At 54.4% G+C, this 17,899-nt stretch overlaps 7 protein-coding genes across 7 annotated transcripts; 4 read left to right on the top strand and 3 right to left on the bottom strand.

Moving 5' to 3' along the window:
• Positions 1–137: 137 nt before the first annotated feature.
• CKM354_000850900 (uncharacterized protein) lies at positions 138–1,549 on the top strand (the record flags this gene model as incomplete). The annotated part of the gene is made up of 4 exons (XM_044803888.1): positions 138–465; positions 622–879; positions 959–1,214; positions 1,282–1,549. 4 exons carry the CDS (start codon positions 138–140, stop codon positions 1,547–1,549), a joined length of 1,110 nt encoding a protein of 369 aa, XP_044659823.1.
• Positions 1,550–2,122: 573 nt separating this feature from the next.
• CKM354_000850800 (uncharacterized protein) lies at positions 2,123–3,221 on the bottom strand (the record flags this gene model as incomplete). Its single annotated transcript, XM_044803887.1, has 2 exons — positions 2,123–3,049; positions 3,126–3,221. The coding sequence occupies 2 exons, from the start codon at positions 3,219–3,221 to the stop codon at positions 2,123–2,125; spliced, it is 1,023 nt and encodes a 340-aa protein (XP_044659822.1).
• Positions 3,222–4,424: 1,203 nt separating this feature from the next.
• Positions 4,425–5,123, bottom strand: CKM354_000850700 (peptidylprolyl isomerase ESS1; the record flags this gene model as incomplete). The annotated part of the gene is made up of 3 exons (XM_044803886.1): positions 4,425–4,545; positions 4,654–5,057; positions 5,121–5,123. 3 exons carry the CDS (start codon positions 5,121–5,123, stop codon positions 4,425–4,427), a joined length of 528 nt encoding a protein of 175 aa, XP_044659821.1.
• Positions 5,124–5,542: 419 nt separating this feature from the next.
• CKM354_000850600 (DNA-directed RNA polymerase II core subunit RPB9) lies at positions 5,543–6,893 on the top strand (the record flags this gene model as incomplete). The annotated part of the gene is made up of 5 exons (XM_044803885.1): positions 5,543–5,631; positions 5,692–5,863; positions 6,220–6,309; positions 6,359–6,414; positions 6,698–6,893. 5 exons carry the CDS (start codon positions 5,543–5,545, stop codon positions 6,891–6,893), a joined length of 603 nt encoding a protein of 200 aa, XP_044659820.1.
• Positions 6,894–7,494: 601 nt separating this feature from the next.
• CKM354_000850500 (mitochondrial 54S ribosomal protein YmL38/YmL34) lies at positions 7,495–7,884 on the bottom strand (the record flags this gene model as incomplete). Its single annotated transcript, XM_044803884.1, has 1 exon — positions 7,495–7,884. The coding sequence occupies one exon, from the start codon at positions 7,882–7,884 to the stop codon at positions 7,495–7,497; it is 390 nt and encodes a 129-aa protein (XP_044659819.1).
• A 675-nt stretch (positions 7,885–8,559) lies between these two features.
• Positions 8,560–11,075, top strand: CKM354_000850400 (uncharacterized protein; the record flags this gene model as incomplete). The annotated part of the gene is made up of 2 exons (XM_044803883.1): positions 8,560–8,670; positions 8,727–11,075. 2 exons carry the CDS (start codon positions 8,560–8,562, stop codon positions 11,073–11,075), a joined length of 2,460 nt encoding a protein of 819 aa, XP_044659818.1.
• A 963-nt stretch (positions 11,076–12,038) lies between these two features.
• On the top strand, positions 12,039–14,155 carry CKM354_000850300 (uncharacterized protein; the record flags this gene model as incomplete). Its single annotated transcript, XM_044803882.1, has 4 exons — positions 12,039–12,168; positions 12,256–12,571; positions 12,655–13,400; positions 13,467–14,155. The coding sequence occupies 4 exons, from the start codon at positions 12,039–12,041 to the stop codon at positions 14,153–14,155; spliced, it is 1,881 nt and encodes a 626-aa protein (XP_044659817.1).
• Between the last annotated feature and the right edge of the window lie 3,744 nt (positions 14,156–17,899).

Raw genomic sequence — 17,899 nt, 5'->3', positions numbered from 1 at the left:
GACGCACTTCTTCCGTCTAGATATTCTCTGCGCCCCTCTCGACTTTTCTCTCAGCTCATTGCATCTGTTCAAACCACTTCATTCAGACCATCCATCGACAACGGACCTCACGACAAAAAGAACGAGCATCAGTAGAGATGGCGGCTCTTGTTACTTCTGCAACCAGCATCCTGGGCTCATCGTTGCCAACTCCTCTTCCCTCCCTCAGCGTGACTGGAGTCAGTGCACCAGTCTCAAAAATCTCTGTCGCTGGACCCGCTAGCTCAGACGTACGACGCATTGTTGAATGCGATGCCGTTCAAACCCAAGTCGTGACCGAGACGTTGAGTCTGGTTCGGGAGAGGATGCACAACCTCATGGCGAAGCACGATAGGGAGCTCTCTGATCCTGCTTCCCACACTCGTCGCCTCCTGGAGCTTTTCTTTGGCAAGGACCTTACTGAGGAGCAACTTGGGTTTATCACAGGTATGTATTTTCCTCTCAAGGGGTGTCGCTTCCTCTCGTGAGAGCAGAAGGTCTCTGCTCGTCAGCCTTCCCTCAAGCAAATTTTGGCCGCAGAGACCCACCAGACATTCATCCCTCTTGTGACCCTGTATACTTGACACTGACTCCAACTTACAGATAAACTCCACCGTGTGATCACAGAAGCCTGGCAGCCAACTTACCACTGCGTAAACAGCTGCCCACCAAATATAGTAGCGCAATACACCTGGAACGGCAACCGGTTCAACGACACAAGAGACAAGAACGTCCATTTCTGCCCATCATTCTTCTCCTCACGCAAGGATTTTGGCCTCGAGAAGGGAAGCTGGCTCCAAGCACTGTACGCCATTCACGAGGGTATACACTCAATCACCATTCCCGAGTCGCCTAATGATAGTAAGTCCCACTTCCCCTTTTGCTCGGCTTGCCTTTTCGCAAAGAATCTCTGCTAATCTCTTTTTTTCTTCCACCACAGTCGGCGACACCCCCGGCTACTGGTCCGAAACAGGCGCTCAACCAACCGGCCCAGCGGTTGTTGCCTACGGCCACATTCTCTCGGAGCAGCTCGCCGCGTATTCTTCCGAAGCTGCCATGTTCAATGCAGAGAACTACAGACAATATGTAGAATTCTTGTACCAGGCGGATACTACTGGAAAAGTGCAAGAAGCCGATGGGAGCATTCACTATGCTGAGCCACCGGCTTGGACGACGATTTGGAAGGGTCATATGAGGTGAGTACTTCGACTCGATGGCGCGTTTCTGACAAGTAGCGGAAAAGCTAATAAATTCTGGTTATAGAACTTCCACAGTCGCACTCGGTGCACCGATCGCGACACCAACAGCAACCGAACAACCAACAGCTGTTATGTTGACGACTTCACAAACGACAGCGGCGGCCATGGCAGGGATCGTGTTTAGAATTCCTCCTCGAGTAGTGCCAAAGGTTCGACCAGGAAGCAAGCCACAGTCTTCAGATGCGGTTTCAACAGCAGGCGAACATCTCAAAGTCTGGTGGTTCGCATACGGGCTTGCAGGTTTGGCGGGTTTCATGTGGGTTGTTATGTGAATAAAAGCGAGCACAGACCTACAGACAGTGAGTGAGATCGACAGAGCAGCATTATGCTATGGTCTGAGGATGGGAACGAGGTCGGCTGCGGATTTCCAAGAAATTAGATCCAAACGAGAGCGACAGTACGTATGATCGAAAGAAATTGGAAGGTGTTTTGACGTGAAAACCGTATGTCTTATTAACCGCTAAACTCATATCGCATGTCGACTGCCAGCAGGTGGACGATGGAGACCAGCCATGACGAACCAGCGCCGCAAATTGTTTCTCTCTCGTGTTCCTGCCAGCTGCCTCCCATCATGCTCATGCTATTGGGGGTATCTTTCGCTGGGTGTGCTTTCGACCGTAAAGCTACTTAGTCTATGCACTCGTCGTCGATCGTATCAAAAATCAGAAAAGCATAAGAAAGCACAAACTCCCGAGCACCTTCGCTAAGCCATTGCACGCAAGTCGTGAAGGTTTCCAGCTGCGCAGCAGCGGAAGTCGTTGTCTGCAACACTGTTCGATGTCGTGACCGTGATCTGAAAGCCTGCAGGGGCAAGCCTTGTGATGTAGGAGGAGCGCGGACACCGTCTAGACTGGCATGCCATTAGCCAGCCTCTCAGCGCGGACAGTCTCGAGGTTTGGCATCTCAAGCTCGCGAATCTTCTCGTCGTACTCCGTAACTTTGGCCTTCATGCCACTCCACCACTCGTTGAAGTCCGTCAACAGCTCCTCGTTGCCCTTTTCCATTCCTAGCTCAACGCGAAGTCTGTCGACCGTGTACCCCGCACCCTTCAGACGCGGGCCTGAGTTGGTGTTGATATCATACAGCTCGGCACTGTAAGTCTTGAGGAATGTCTCCCAGGCAGCCTCGTCGAATGACACTATCGCTGGTGTGGATGGAGCCGTGGAGACGTACGAGCCGAAAGAGCTGCTGAAGCTATCGGACTTGGAGGCACCGCTGCTAGCGGCAGATTCCGCATAGGTCGGGAACCTGTGAGCAATGGCGCGTGCATTTGAGGTTGCTGACTGGGCGTAGTCAGATGGCGTGTCCGGAGTTGGGCATCCCGGAGTATCAACAGGACTGAACGGCGGTGACTCGATGCCAGCTGTTGGGCGGTACGACATTTGCTCCAACTTCTCGAGTCGAAGCAAGCTAGCTGGCAGTGCAATCGGTGTGGGGGACACAGGGGAGCTCATCGGCGGAGTCTCTGCGCCCACGACTGCGGAAGACTGGATTGATGGGCGGCGCGAGAGATGGTCCAGCGTGTGCTCGGGGTACCCGCGGTAGAGGCTTTCATCGTCAAGTTTCTCGATGCGGACTAGGGCAGTGCACACAGCAGCACCGGCATACCGCCACTCCTTAACAGCCGCCTTGAGCTCTGAGGGCAAGCGGTCCTCGAGCTCTTTGGGGATAGCCCACTCACCCAAATGGGTGTCGTCGTAGCTGTAGTTCTCGGCGCCATCGTCCGCCTGCGAAACACGGTCGGCAGCAAGGTTTTTGCGCATGTAGATCTCCTGAATGTGCAAGTCAGAGATTAGGCTCGACGCGCCTCGCAGTTCGCGGTGCTCTCCATTCGACAGATGTACTTACGTATGATTTCGGCGACTGGGCCCAAGAAGGGCGACGGTGGGCCGGCTGCGACTGGGCGGAGGAGCCGGCGCGGGGACGTTGCTGAAGGAAGTCCATGTTGATGTGGATGTTCTTTGGGTGGATGGACTTTGGCTGGTGGGTTTGCTGAAAGAGGAAGTTGCTCTCGACTCGGTTGTGGAAGGTGATGCACTAGGGAAGAACCGAAGGTCTGTCACTGATGAAGATCATCCACTAGTCGAGTGAACGAGTCGAGGGCCGCAAGTGAAGCCGATGAGTAAAAAGTACGTCAGAGGTTTGATGCTGAGTATTAGGTGCTGGGACAAGAGCTGCGGTAAGCGAAAGCAGACTTAAATGGTCTCGAGGGCGATTGGGTACCTTGATTGAATGGCGCTGCTATTTGTCAAGGAGAGCGAGCTGTGGTGAAAGAGTGAGTGGGCGCGCTTTCTATCCGTCAAGGAGCGTCGGGAGTTTCGATGCGTTGTTTGTGGTCGAGCTCGAAGTTGTTGTGGAAGGGTGCCGTGCAGTCCCAGGAAGGTGGGCCTCAGGTGATTGTGGTGCCGTTTCCCGTCAGTCGCGGCTGGGCGCGAAGCTGCAGGCTAGTTTGCCGATCTTTCTTCCTATTTCGAGTGAATGCTGACGGGAGGATCAGTGCATCGAAGGCTATGGAATACAGCGGCGCTTCTGTCTGTGCGCCACAATAGCGATATTATGTTGCGGCAATGTGGAGCGCTGCGTCTGCTCGTTCAGTGACTGCCCGGGGAAGGACGCGCAAATCGAGGCTTCTCCAGACGCCTCGTAACGTAAACATGGGCAGTGCTGGATCGATCTCCAGAGGTTCGTAGGAGTTTTGATCGACGCGTGACTCAACCTGGAGTGATGCGACAAGGTGGACCCTACGGAAGACGTCGGGACAGATCGAAGTTTCGACTCGAGACAAAGGGGCACCACTTGCACGCGTTCAGAACTTTGCGATAGTCCGCATTCAGGAAATTACGTGACTGCATGCACATCGCCTATTGATGACTTGCTTGCTTCTTGCTGTCCAAAAAGTCACTCGGCTGAGGGATCGTGACACTAACACAGGTCTGTTGCTCAGATCGCCATGGGCTCGAGAACATGTCTCTGATACTGTATCTCTGTGCTTTGTGCGCTCGGAAGCTACTCCAGTCTGAACAAGGAAGGTCAGTAAGTGCAACCCGAAGCTGGAATGTGGCAACCCCACGCGGCGCACAACAATTCGTTTCCGCGAACATGTCGTACGCGTGGACCGCACGTGTAACAGAGTCTCGTGATTACGGCTTACCTTTCAATGAGATGCAAACCAGACTGTGTTTCGATGATTTGCGAAATCTCCCCGGGCTTGAGGGCGAAGGAAGCCTGCTCAAATTCTGCCTGCATATCGCCCTTGCCGAAGAAGCCGCTGTGATATTGTCAGCATGTTTGACACGTGTGACTAGTGGATGTCTCGAGGCCGTGGTGCATCATAGCACGAACACAGCTTCGAACCATGGAGATGAGAGGGACTCACAGATCACCACGCTTCCTAGCCGAGGAGCAGTCGCTTTCAGTGACGGCAAGATCGCCCAGACTCGTCTCACCATTCCGGATCTTGCTCTCGTAGCCGCGGATGATTTCCCTGGCGTCTTCCTTGGAGCGAGTGATCTCAGACTCACGCCATGATGATGGTCGGCGTGAGTCCTTGTGCTTCACGAGCAGATGCGCAGCGCGGATCTTGCCATCCAGGTTTTGCTGCTGGGCGCCATCAGCGCGCAGGTTGGCAGTGTGGTATTGGCCCATGTAGTGCTTGAGGGTCTCGCTGTCAGTCTCGGCCGGAGGCTCCCAGCGCGACTCCTTGGTGGCCGCATTGAAGTAGTACGGCAAATTCTTGCTGTTGCTATGGCGCACTTCCCAGCCTGCTGGAAGTCCGGTAGCCTGTACGCGTCACCGTCAGCGGGCGCGGACGATGGAGCAGCGCGGAGAGAGGCTCTTCCATACCATGATTGCGATGAATGTGGGGAAGCAAAACGTGATCGCTGAAAGCGGTTTGTCAGGATCGCGCGGGCAGGCTAGATCTCGAGCTTGATAACAAGGCCCTGGTCGATCAGGCTATCTCGGCTGTCACATGCAACAGCGCGCTGGTTCCGGTGTGGACGGAGGGCAGTAGTGTACGCGGATGTAAACAGTGCAGTCTGGTGAACGACCTGCGGCCAGAAAGTTGGTAGAGAGAGGATCGCTCGTGCGTGCGTGCCTGGCAACGCGATTGCCCCGCAGCGGCGCGCGGAAGGGCTAGATTTTCGCACTTTGTCTTTTTCGGAAACCGGCACGCGCCGCTAGTTCTACTTATTAACTACAAGTTCATCCACGACACTCACCTCCACCATCGTTACAACATCGGTCCACGCAAACCACGCACGACCATGTCCGCCTACGACATGAACGGCTCGCCCGCGCCCGAGGGCAAGGGCGACGATTCGAAGAAGATCAGCTTTCGCTTCTGCCGCGAGTGGTACGTATTGTCGCGCGAATAATGAATCCACCGCGCGGCGGGAACTAATGTGACGCGCAGCTCGAACATGCTCTACCCGAAGGAGGATCGCATGAGCAACACGCTCATGTTCGCCTGTCGCACCTGCCAGTTCAGCGAGCAGGCAACCGCTTCCTGCATCTGGCGTAACTCGCTCAAGGAGGATGTCCAAGAGACGGCTGGTAACGTCGACGACGTTGCCCAGGATCCAACGGTGGGTAGTGATTCTCCATCCGACACATACATGACAGAGGACGAAGGCGACGACGACGAATTGGACATCGAGGCGCAGGACTTCGAGCCTGAGATGTGCACCATGTGCGGACAAGAAATCCTGTGTCCCATCTGCGAGCGACCGACCGATGCGCATCTGTCCCTCGAAGTGCCCGATGAAGCAGAGCTCCCGGAAGAGGAAGCTAGCGATGCGGTTGAGGCGGAGAAACGAGAGAGACAGCAGAGCTCTGCTTGAGGGGGGAGGCAAGAGGAGGACGTCTTCACATTTTCCAACACTGCATATGGTTTCTCGTCATATCTGGTCGGCGACATGTGCTGACGGATAGGTGTTTACAGCTCCCGCACGCCGAAGAAGAATGCAAGAAGTGTGGTGCACGAGACGCCGTCTACTTTCAATCGCAACAGCGAACCGCTGAAACTGGAATGGTGGGTTCTTGCGCTACTTTCCTCGACAAATACCTACTGACCATGATAGGCTCTCTTTTATGTCTGCTGCGAATGCCAAAACGTCTGGTCGACTCTTGACGCTAAGTATGTACAACCTGTGGCAGCGTGCCAGCCACCCGATCTACGTACCTTTGCTAACATTTCGACCTCCAACAGGAAGTAGAGTGGTATGACTTCAGTTTTCTTCCACCACCACACCGATATTCTGACTTCTTCTAGGCTTAGTATCAGGATCGGAACAAATGAAGGCTTGGGTCATGAGAGATATGACGCCATCAACATCCACGACAGTACAATCTCGTCCTGTTTTCCAGGAGAATATTTTGAACGACGCACCAGCAAGGACCCCAACCTTGCACATTGGCAGAGAGGGATTCTCATCGCCCCCGAGTGTCGCGAAGACATCCAGAATTCCCCGACAGAGCGCGCATGTCTCGAGTGTCCTTTTGCGCCCCCCACCACAGAAGCGTCGCAAGCAGCAGCAGCCTCAGCAGCAGAAGGAGGACTCTGTCGTTCCAGAGCAGGGAGACAGCGATGAACAGTACGGTCTCGGTATTTTCTGACCGGTGCTACTTGGGCCGCACAAATTGGCTTCGCATCAGCGAGCCACGAATGCTTCAGAATAGTGAGAGACAAGGTGCAGCACAGACACGGAATCAGAACTTCATCAATTGATGAAAGTGAAAACTTGTCCATCTACCCATCCATGCTGTTCGACTCGACGTGATCGCTGATTCGCGTCCTGTTGTGGTAAATTCGTTGTGTCTTTGAATTTCTTTGCATTGAACTTTCGCTCCCACTGACTGTGAGCAGAGAGCTCTCATTGTCCCGTAGACAATACTTCATCGTGTCCGATCGTACGCACTTGACCTCCAGCTAGAGACTTGCGCGAATCTCGTGTACCAGCTGAGATACACAGCAGCATATCGCCCTTTGTGATTTCGGCCCTGCTTGAATCCTCGACGCGTGTGCGTGGGTACCTGCCACGATCTCAAATCCCTGATCATGCACAGTGATCTCTTTCGAGCCATCGTCGAGCATCGACTGCTGGCAGGCTTTTCGAGCAGAATTTTTTCTCTCTGGTGGCCTCAATACCACCGCGTGTCCACTCCCTTCGTCCCATACAGTATCTCAATCTCACATCCTTCTATTCTCATTCTCCGCCTACAAATGCATCGGCGCCAAACTCAGAATCTTGCTCCACCCCTTCTCCCTCACCTCCCTTGCCACAATGCCGTTCAATCTCGTTCCAATGGGATCCCCACCCTTGTTAATCAACACACAAGCATTGTCATCAAATCGCACCACGCTCCCGTCTTTTCGCGCAAATTCTTTCTTCGTCCGTACCACGACTGCATGTCGAATATCTCCTCTTCGGACTTTGTTCGCGGCGGACACGGTCACGCTGCCTCCTCCAGCGGATTCTGGACCGAAGTTGCGTTGTTTTTGAACGACGACTATTATGCGGTCGCCGACTCGGGCGGGGGTTTTGCGTTTGAGAACTTTGATGCATTCGGCGACGGCGGCACCGGAGTTGTCGATTACGTTGACCATGGTCTGCGGGTGGGATTAGATGAGATGATATTTTTGGGTGGGTAGTGGAGGAGGAGATAGAGAGTGGATTACCTTTAGTTGAATCATGTTGACGGTTTTGAGGCCCTGAAAAGGCCTGGAGCCTTGTTCAGCAGCAGAAGGAGATGTGCGTACAATTATACAATGGTGCACCGTGATGGCAGATGGTATAGGTGCGGCGTGCTTCGGCAATGCCCCGTCGGTGATGCATGGTTCATGCGGCTCTGCATGCGCGTGCCAGGATTTGCCGAAGTCGTGATTGGACGCCGGCAAGGGATGTCGAGCAGTCGCCAGCCATCTCTCTCCAATCCGCCTGGCTGTCTTCTCGAGTCCGTGAGCCTCAGCCTTCCCCATCGACACCACCGCACGTTTGCGCCAACAACGACCCACCGCGCGCCAACTCTTCCTCGCTTGTCTGTTTGTTTGTCGTGCATTTCTGCGCGTGTCTCACCCGATCGATCAGGAACCATCGAGAATGCGATTTCGCGCCAAACACGTCTCGTAAAGTGGTTCGCGTGGAAAGGCCGAGGAGGAGCGGCGTTGCGCTGGAACTGGAATGAATGCGCGGAGTGTCGCCCTTTGTCGGACGCTTGTCGCATCTTCTTCCTCTCACCCTGGTGACTTGCTGTGTGACGGTCACGCAGTGCCATTGCAGCCATGGCTCGTCAAGCCGCGAATCTCGAAGATGCGCTGAACAAGAAGGGTGGTCTGACGCTTTCACAACTCGCCAACTACGACGACTGGGCCACCGATGCGCTTGTTGACAAGGTGTGTATACGCGTAGCAAGGAGGATATCATGCGCAACATTGACTGAGTGCAATAGATTTACTTCTGGTCTCACATCCGCAAACTCAAGGCCACCTATCATGGCAGTCGACATATCACTCAAGAGGAGATGTGCAAGATATTACAGCAAGAAGTTGTCATTAATCAGAATGCTGGCAAGGCGCAAGAGCTGTTGTTGAAGACGAAGGGAATTGCAACCTTCCACAAGGCTCTGCGCACCGAGGATGAACGGGAGCACTTCGTGCGGCACCTGCGGCAGTATATTGATATGTGGCTACCAAGTTGTCCATTCGAGGTTTGCACGACCAATCGATATACTATCACGACTGCCGAAGCAAGCATTGTGGCGCGGAAGAATATTCGCAAGGATACCGAGATCGAATTCCTGCGAGGAATCCAGGTGGAGATGACGGAGCGGGAGGAGCGCGAGCTCTCCAGCAACACCGACTTCAGCATTGTCATCACGAGCCGTCGCAAGCGCCCATCACTATTTCTTGGTCCAGCGCGATTCGCCAACCACGACTGCAACTCAAATGCTCGGTTGCAGACTAAGGGAATGCACGGTATACATATTGTGGCACGCAGAAATATCGTCGTTGGCGAAGAGATCACAGTCACATACGGCAAGGATTACTTCGGTGAGGATAATTGCGAATGTCTTTGCCACACGTGTGAGAAGCTCCAGCGCAATGGCTGGGACCCGCGTGGTCCCATCATCCACGACGACAGCTCCAGCGAGGAATCTGATGATGAAGAAGAATCTCGGCCATCGACACCAAAGAGGCGCCATACGGACAACAGTGCGTCGAGGAAGAGAAAGCGCGAGGATGAGGCTGAGGACCTTGATTCTGGCTTGATGGGTCGCGGAAGACCGCGGAAGCTCGCACGGCCGGATGATCAGCTCACCGGCAGGAAAGAAAGCCTTGATGAAGACCGCAATGAACGAGATGGCAGGGGTCGGTTCAAAACGAAAGACACGCCTCCTTCGCGAGGAAAGAAAAATGCACCTCGCTCCGCACCGACAAAACTTGGCAAAGTCACAAAGCATCGGAAGAGTGATCCTGACGAACCATTACTCGAAAAGATCTACCGACTTCTTGGAGGCGTAGCGGATCGCTCAGATCGCAAGCAGCGTGGGCTTTCTGCGACCGACCCGATCGTCATCACTCCACCAGAAAGCTCGGATGAGGAGAAAGAAGAAGGCGCCGATAAGGAGCAAGATGACAAAAGTGAGGATGAGGAAACAAAGCACGTCGTGGAGGTCAAGGCAGAGATCACATCGAACAACCGAACCGTTATTCGCGGCAAGGGAGGCATGTTCGTGAAGAAGTCTGCACTCCAAAAGGTTGAAGTCGACACTGCGGTGAAGACTTCACCGGCGCCATCGAAGTCGAAATTGCCCGCGATTGGAAAGTCGCGCAGTCTTTCCAACCTGCGGAATGTTGTCAGCGTGGACGACTCCACCACCGACTTGTACAGTGTGCCGCAGTCGCCGACATCGACCGAAGAAGCAGTACAGAAGCGAGTCCGTGGCCGGGCGCGGAAGTATGGCGCAGACGCGAGTTCGCCGTCTTCAACAGGCAATGACAATTCGTCATCTGCTTCCTCTGGTGCTTCGAGCGCCACTTCTCTGGAGACTTTTGCGAACGGCAACATCGCGCAAGGCATCTGCGATATGTTGACCACTGATATTCAGCCTCAGGAACGAATTACAAAGGTTTCGGTTTCAGAAACCAAGACAAGGGTCAAAGGCGTTTCCGCAGCCTGCCTCGACGACGACGAGCGATCTGAGTCGACAGACAAGGCAGAGCAAAGTCGCACAGCGCTTCGCAGGAGTGTGCGAGGTGCGGTGGAGGGGGCGACCCCACCGGTGACCAGTATCGAGAATGAAGAAGAGGACGAAGAGGGTGTCCGCCGCGGCACGCCTCGCACTCCTGGTGATTACCATCTCTGTCGGACTCTTCTCGCTACGACGTACCACCGCTGGGTTGAATGCCGGAATTGTGACGAATTCTTTGTACAAGAAGAAGCCTTCTTGACACGAATTGCATGCCCGCGCTGCGAGCGTCACAGTAAATTGTATGGATATTACTGGCCCAAAACAGAGAAAGAAGGCAAGCATGATACAGAAGAACGAGTCCTCGATCATCGCACGATTCACCGGTATATTGATCCCGAAGAGGAGCGCCAGGAACGCAAAGGACGAAAGACTTTGGCAGAGCTCTTGCGAGACAAGCAGCTCAGCGAGAGCCGGGGCAGTGAAGAAAGTGAATCGCCCGAGAATGTCAAGATTACTCGTAGCCGACAATTTCGCATCACTAGCAGGCTTCAGGAGCCTACGCCTGTGAGGAGCGACAGCAATAGCAGGAGGGCCAAAGCGAGCTAGGACGATGATTTAATGTGAGAGTACAGGTATTGCCCACGACGAAAAGATGATGGTATGAAGCATGATCGAGACCAAAGCTGTGAGGAGGAGTGCGGCAGGGAAAATTTTCAATTGGCGGCATAGCATTGCGAGGCTTTATTTTCGCGTTGCGCTTTTTGTCCTCTTCTTCGGACGGACGCTTTCTAGCAGGTCGTAAGTCTGAGATGGATGGCGAGCGGCAAAACGTGCGCAGCGACGCGGCAGCGTTTCAGAGCAAGCGAAAACAATGTACCAATATTGACAATCTAAGCATATGAAGCAGCAGCAGAACAGGAAAGAAGCAGCGAATTTTGCCTGCGCGACATCTTGCAAGTCCATGTCGAATCGAGCCTGGTCTAAGATCCCCATCTCCTTCGCCATCCTTCCCGCGTCACGCGAGACTCCCACACGACTTGACCCTGTCTACCTTAGGTAGGACAAACATATACGCAACACAGCAGAATACACCAATGTAGCTTTCCGCTCCGCGATGCCCACTTATCTTCCAGCGCCATGGGTTCTCAACGTTGAAGAAAGAGCGGTCGGCTGATGGCCTGGGAAGTTTCGAAATGATTGATTGTCCTTCCCAAAGCACACATCGATCTACACAGGAGCTGCAGTCTTACAGACAACTTTTGTTTGCTTCCTTACAGTCCCTGCAAGAGATCAGGTGTACGGTCATGTGCGACAGCATGTGCGAGGAAGCTGGCCAGCGCAGCGGATGAGCGTTCACTCACCGTCTGTTCCCTTGCACGGCTCATCTCATCGCCTCGTGTTCGTCGTTGGCTTGATTGCTCGCTGGAGTCGACCGGGCGCTTCGAGTCCGTGTGCGCTTGCCTTCCGGACAGAGACCATCGCACCTCGAAAGCAAGAGCATCTTAGAAAGACGGACTAGAGTGTTGTCCGTAGGAAAATCTCACGTTGTTGGACCGATCAGGTACGATCATGGGCATCCAACCCTCCAAAACCGAACTCTACCTTCCCTCTCAAACCCTCCGCGAATGCCATCCGGATCGCTGCTGGTGCGATCGGCCATATCATCGAAGTAGTCGATACGTTTACGTGGAACGAGGAGGTACGCCAAAAAATTCAATATCTCCTTTCGCTTCCATATCACATCTCTTTCCACTGCTTTACTGACGTGAACATGATCGAAAATCAGGCGACGGCCGCGAACACTACCAAGACCCCGTAGACATGTTCTCTTCCTTCCTGATGGGCGCTGGTCCCGCGCCGCAAATGCCGTGGAAAGATCCGCGGAGCTGGACTGTGAGAGATTATGAGAAGTTGGGCGAAGTGATGGAAGAGTGGGCGAGTAGAGAGTACGGGAAAAATCATGGTTCCAACAGTAGAGGAGGAGGTGGAGGGGGAAGCGGATATCCGCCGTGGCCTGGAATGGGCAATGGGGGTGGAGGGTACTGGGACGGTGATTATGGTAGTGGAGGAGGGAGGCATCATGGTGGTAGGAGAAGCAGAAGGTAAGTGAGGTTACTGCAGAAGTCCTCTTTGGTGCGATGTGTTGTCTTAGCGGAGACCGCTGACATTTCTGACACATCTCCAGATACGTCCCCTGGGATCAATTCGAGGACCTCAAATCCAATTTTCACCAAATGGCCGAGCAGTACCAGCGCCACATGTCCGAACAAGACGCATTCTTATTCGGCTCAGATACGGATCGAAGGAAAGAACAATACCGACAAAACATGCTCAATCAGCTCAAAGAGATGATGCCGCAGCTGGCGCAGATGATGTATTCCGGAGGAGGAATGACTCAGCAGCAGCAGCAGCAGCAGCAATTTTTCGCAAGACAGCAGATGCCAGGAATGATGCCCAACCCTATGATGCCGTGCACTGCTACTGGAGGCACCATGCCCGGGATCGGCGTGGCAGGAGTGGCACCTACAGGAGGTTGTGGAATGCCGGCGACACCAATGCCAGATCCCATGCAAGCTGCTGCCGCGATGAATGGCATGATGAACGACCCCATGGCGGCCGCAGCGATGCAACAACAAAGTATGACACCAGCTGCTGCCTTGCAAACGGGCATGAACCCAGGCATGATGAATGGTGGTGTCGGGATCATGCCACCAATGATGAACAATGGTATGATGATGAATGGCATGATGGATCAGCAGCAGCCACCTTTGCCGCCAGCGAATATGAGCAGGCGCGCACGGAGACGAAACTTTACTGCGTACGATGATGGGTTTGATGACGATTACGACGACTTTCGACCTAGGAGAGCGGGGTTTAGAAGACGAAGGGACTGGAGAGATGATGGCGATATGCTTGGCGGGTATACTGGCGGTGAGTACGTAGAACTTTGATCCCATTTGGATTGCTTGGGAACCAGCCTACTGATGAGTCAATTAGATATGCGTGGGCCTAGAGGGCCTATACCTGGTGGTTCTGGACCTCATCGCCCCGCAGGAGGAATGGCATTCGACGATGACGTCGAATCTCTGCATGCGAGCATGGGCGCCGGCCACGGGAATGGATCTCTCAGGGCACAGCCAACATATCCGCATGATGCATCCCCGCCGTATGGGAACAGAGCTGCTGCTGCGGTTGCTTCAAACTTTTCGCCCCCCTTAAGGAGGCCTGACTATAATGCGGCTGACACAGCGGCATCAGCCGATGCGCAGCAGCACAGGAGCGCGATGCATGGGGCGAAAACAATCTACGCCCAACCTATGGAGGCCGCAGAAGGCATGTACACCCGGATGGCGTTCCAAGCAAGAGCAGGCGCGGCCGATAGCGCTCCAGACATGGAGTACGGCGGGTTTTATCCGGCTTCATACGGCATGGGCGGAGTGCATTCTGGCATGGCGGCTGCTGCACCGTACGCCTCAGCAAGCACTGGACCTGGCATTCCGACCGCAGCCGCGGGCCCGTCACCGATGAGGTCTGCCATGAAGCGTAACGTTAGCTTCGACCCTGGCGTCTCAACCGAGACACCCCATCTCACTCGACCGCGTCAAGAAGAAAGTGCACGAGGAGAGGCGAATGCAGGTGCTCCGCCTGATCCGCGCGACGGACTTGGGAAATCGAAGGGGATCTGAAGTCTTTTCGACAAGCCTCGATATTTGGAATATGCAGTCGCTCCACATAGCAGTAGCTAGTCGTAGGACCAAGGCGGGCGAAATCGGCTTTGATTCCCTGTGCTGCTTTTTTGCCCAGATCATCAAAGTCTCGCAAAATCTTGAAAGCTGTTGAATTTTGCGATACACACCTCAAGTCACGACTGTCTTTGGCTTCAGGTCATGTACGATACTTGTGCCGTGCATCTCCGCGTTATATCCGCGCCACGTGCGGAGGTGTCGAGATAGTCTTGATTACGTCCTCTATCAAATGTCGAAGTTCTCGGCTCGAGGCCACCGAGTCGAACCGAATCGACGTGGTACCTGAGGGATTGTCGCTTGTGGAGCGAATTCTCGCCATACTTGCTGGATTGCCGTGTGGAATAGTGCATCGTCGCTGTGAACTTTCAGCACTCGATTGGCTCCCCTTGTCTGACGTAGTTGTGTATTCGCTGTCCGCCTGCATTGGCGATATTGTGCTACGAGCAGTTCCTTTGGGAGGCTCGTAGCAGGTTGGTTGTCTTGATCGATATTTTGATATTGCCAGGAGCGCAGTGTGGTGATGCTCTGCTTCAGGCTGCTGTAAACTCTCTGGTCAAAATAGGACCTTCAGGAGTGGAGCAGCCTGTTCCTACCGATGCCTGCATCAGCAACAGCACTCAACACATCATGATAGAAGTATGCAGTTGGTACGAGACTGAATAGTGGTCCTTTGTGGTACCTGCGTCTTCGAAGGGGATGCTGGCTGGTTGCAGTGTTGTACATGGCAGCAGCACACTCGTACGCAACAATTTACCGCGTGTAACCGCTATGTCAAACGGGAGCCGACCAGCTGGTATACTTGATCGGTTCAACGAGTCTGGAAAGGCGATGGTTGAGGGTAGCAAGAGGGATCGCCACGAACACCTTTTCGTAGCTCTTCGACCCCAGTCGAAACTGGCCCTCGCTCGTCGCTTACAGCTGCGGAGACACCAAACCATGGATCACGTTGTGCTCCGCGAATGAGTGGTAGATCGCGTGGTCATTTTCTGCTTCCGAGCTGCAGCGCGTAGGCGGTCATAAGAGCCGGCACTTCTCACTTCCAGACTCTCACCACAGTGATTCGAGATGCCACGGGGCAGCCAGTCAACGTGCGTCCGAAATTGTTGATGCGCATTAATGCGACCTATAAGCTGCTCTTATAAGGCTGTGAAAGTGGCCAGGAAAGAGCGGTGAGCGGGAATTGCTGAGACTGGCGATGTTGACCGTCTCAAGTCTTGAATTCTGGAATATTCCTCTTCTTATTGGATTAAAGGAAAGACGACGAATCCGATCCATCCTGCGCATGGTTTGGGTGTTCTTATGCGGACGTGATTCATACAAAGATTTGCATAGGGAGTGGCGTGAAAGCTGTAGCTTCGTATCTTTGTGTCTGATCGTGATGATACACGGTCGAATTGGTAGATGAATTAGTGAGAGCGATGTGTTGTATCAGACGGATCTGTTCCAGAAATTCCATGAGTTTCGGTCTTGACGAATCGGTCACGCAATGCCTATTTTGGACGCAAGAGAATGCATGTCTCCGGATTCGTAAGTCGTTGACTGCCAGGAAAGGCTCAGTGCATTGTTGCCAGCGCGCTTTTCGTGCCAACGTAACACAGCGATACATATGCAGGTCTTAAACCAACGGTACTGGATCCATAAAGCATGTTGCATCATGTGACGCCCTGGATCGATTCCTGCGGACAAGGGAGGTGGTTCTGAGGTTGCCAGTTGCCACATCAATGCCTTTTGTCAATGGCCGCCAGTTGAGCCGCACAGGTCGAGGCTTCCCGGAGAAGGCATTCAGGCTTGACAGATCCAGCATCCAGGGAACGCCAGTAAAGAGTCTTGGTCAGCGCGTTGATGATCACGCCAGTGGACGCGACACAGACCAAGAACGAAAGTCTGACTGTCGTGCAGAGAACAAGGCAGCTCATGCAGCGCTCACCGAGGCCCGCTAGCAGCATAATCGGCAATGCATGTCATCCAATATTTGAACTTGTTGATGAGGTGCAGTAGGCGAGTACGTCTACAGCCATTAGTATAATCTGCTCACCGTGATGTTCGCATGACATACTCCAGTGTTTTGTGTTTTGATCACGTCTGTCGCTCTAGCAGCGCATTGATGAATTCGGTAGTGACCGTGTGATTGCGATAACATGTTGTGCATACAGGGCCCACATGTGCAAGACTTAGTGCGGCGCTTTGCAGAGGCTGGGAGTGATAGCCTGGAAAGTACATGTATTGAACTTCGGGGCAAGCAATGATGTGCCCAACTGCCTAATTCTCGGGTCGGCCAAAATTGGGCGGAAGGTCCAGAGATGTTCAGCGCTTCCTGTCAAAGGCCGTCCATTGCCAGGCCTAGCCTCGTGAATAGCATCGGAACAATTCCGATTTTTTCGAAATGCAGCTCGCGGCGCACACGTGGACAAACAATCAACAGCAAATTGCGAGACGCGGCGCTCGCTCTCAAAAGGCCAGTGTGACCGCTGCGCTGGTACCAACACGAGAAGCGATGTGGATGCAGAAGCTGGAGGCTGCGTCATCATTCTGCTCCAAATTGTGCGGAACCAGAGGTGTGGTAGGCTTTGCTGGGGCTTCGTCGCGACTGCATGTAGGAGCAGCTCGGGCCGAAGTTTGCGCATCCTCAGCAGATTGGTGGTGACATTCCTCTCGAGAGTCGAGCGACCAGTGTCGCTTACGAGGCGACGTTCACTTAACGCTCAATGATAGCGCCGGTAGGAGTGGACCGAAACCTAGAGGGCGTCAGGACGGGCCGGCTAGTGTACGGGATTGCCAATTTTCTGTAGCTGCCGCGGCGCAGCCAGGGTCGCATCGGTCGTGTGAATGCTGAGCTTGCACATGCTGCGACGAATAGAGTGGTTGCGGGAGGTCGATATTGGCCATGCTCCATTCGAACGGGGACGCGCGCAGCTGCGGATATTGTGGTGAGCGCATCTCGCAGCGCGAGAGCGATGTACAGTAGAGCTGCAAATGCTGTGACGGGGCCAGGTGCTGTGGACAGGCAGTGGGCGGGGAGTTGTGGTGGATGCCGTGCAGCGCTGGCGTCGTCGCTCGTCACATCGGTCTCGTCAGGGCGGGCGCATCGAGGAGCGGGCGTCGACGGCGGGCGCAAACCTGGTTTCGTCGACTCCGCAGTGCATGAACGGGCGAGGTGAACGTCGGCTTGCAGGAGGAGGCATCGTGTCGTGTCGTGTCGTGTCGTGTTCGAGCAGTCGCGACGGCGGCTGCTGCCTGCAACCTGGCTCGCGAAGCGCGAAGCCTCCCGCTGTCGAAAGCGCCACAGCCGCGTCCTCGTCCACCACGTGCAGCAGCCGTTTCCTGGCTCTACTCTGCACCTCGACTGCCTCTTCCACAACATGAAGACCGCACTCTGGCTTGGCCTTTGATTGGCACCATCTCACAGGGGACGACAGCAGCGCTAGTGCTCTCCGCGCCGGGTTTGCACGTCCGCCCTGTGGCCGGCCTTCCACTCGGCCACTGCAGCGGCGCCGCAAACGGGCATGCAAGCCTCCCACGCAGCAGATGGGCGAAGCGCGATGCTGCGCGTCGAGCTGTGCGCGACGTGCTCAGCGACGACGGAGCGCGAGGGCTCGATGAGCCCTGTCCGGTAGGGCCAGCCATCGCGGCTTTGACGCAAACACAACGGCAAGGATCCAGGTTCGGTCGGCTAGCGCAGCCGAG

This window comes from Cercospora kikuchii, assembly GCF_019650295.1.
Source record: "Cercospora kikuchii DNA, contig_00005, whole genome shotgun sequence".
Taxonomy (NCBI): Eukaryota; Fungi; Ascomycota; class Dothideomycetes; order Mycosphaerellales; family Mycosphaerellaceae; genus Cercospora; species Cercospora kikuchii.
Note: the sequence above shows the minus strand (reverse complement) of the source record. Positions and strands in the feature narration are given on the sequence as shown.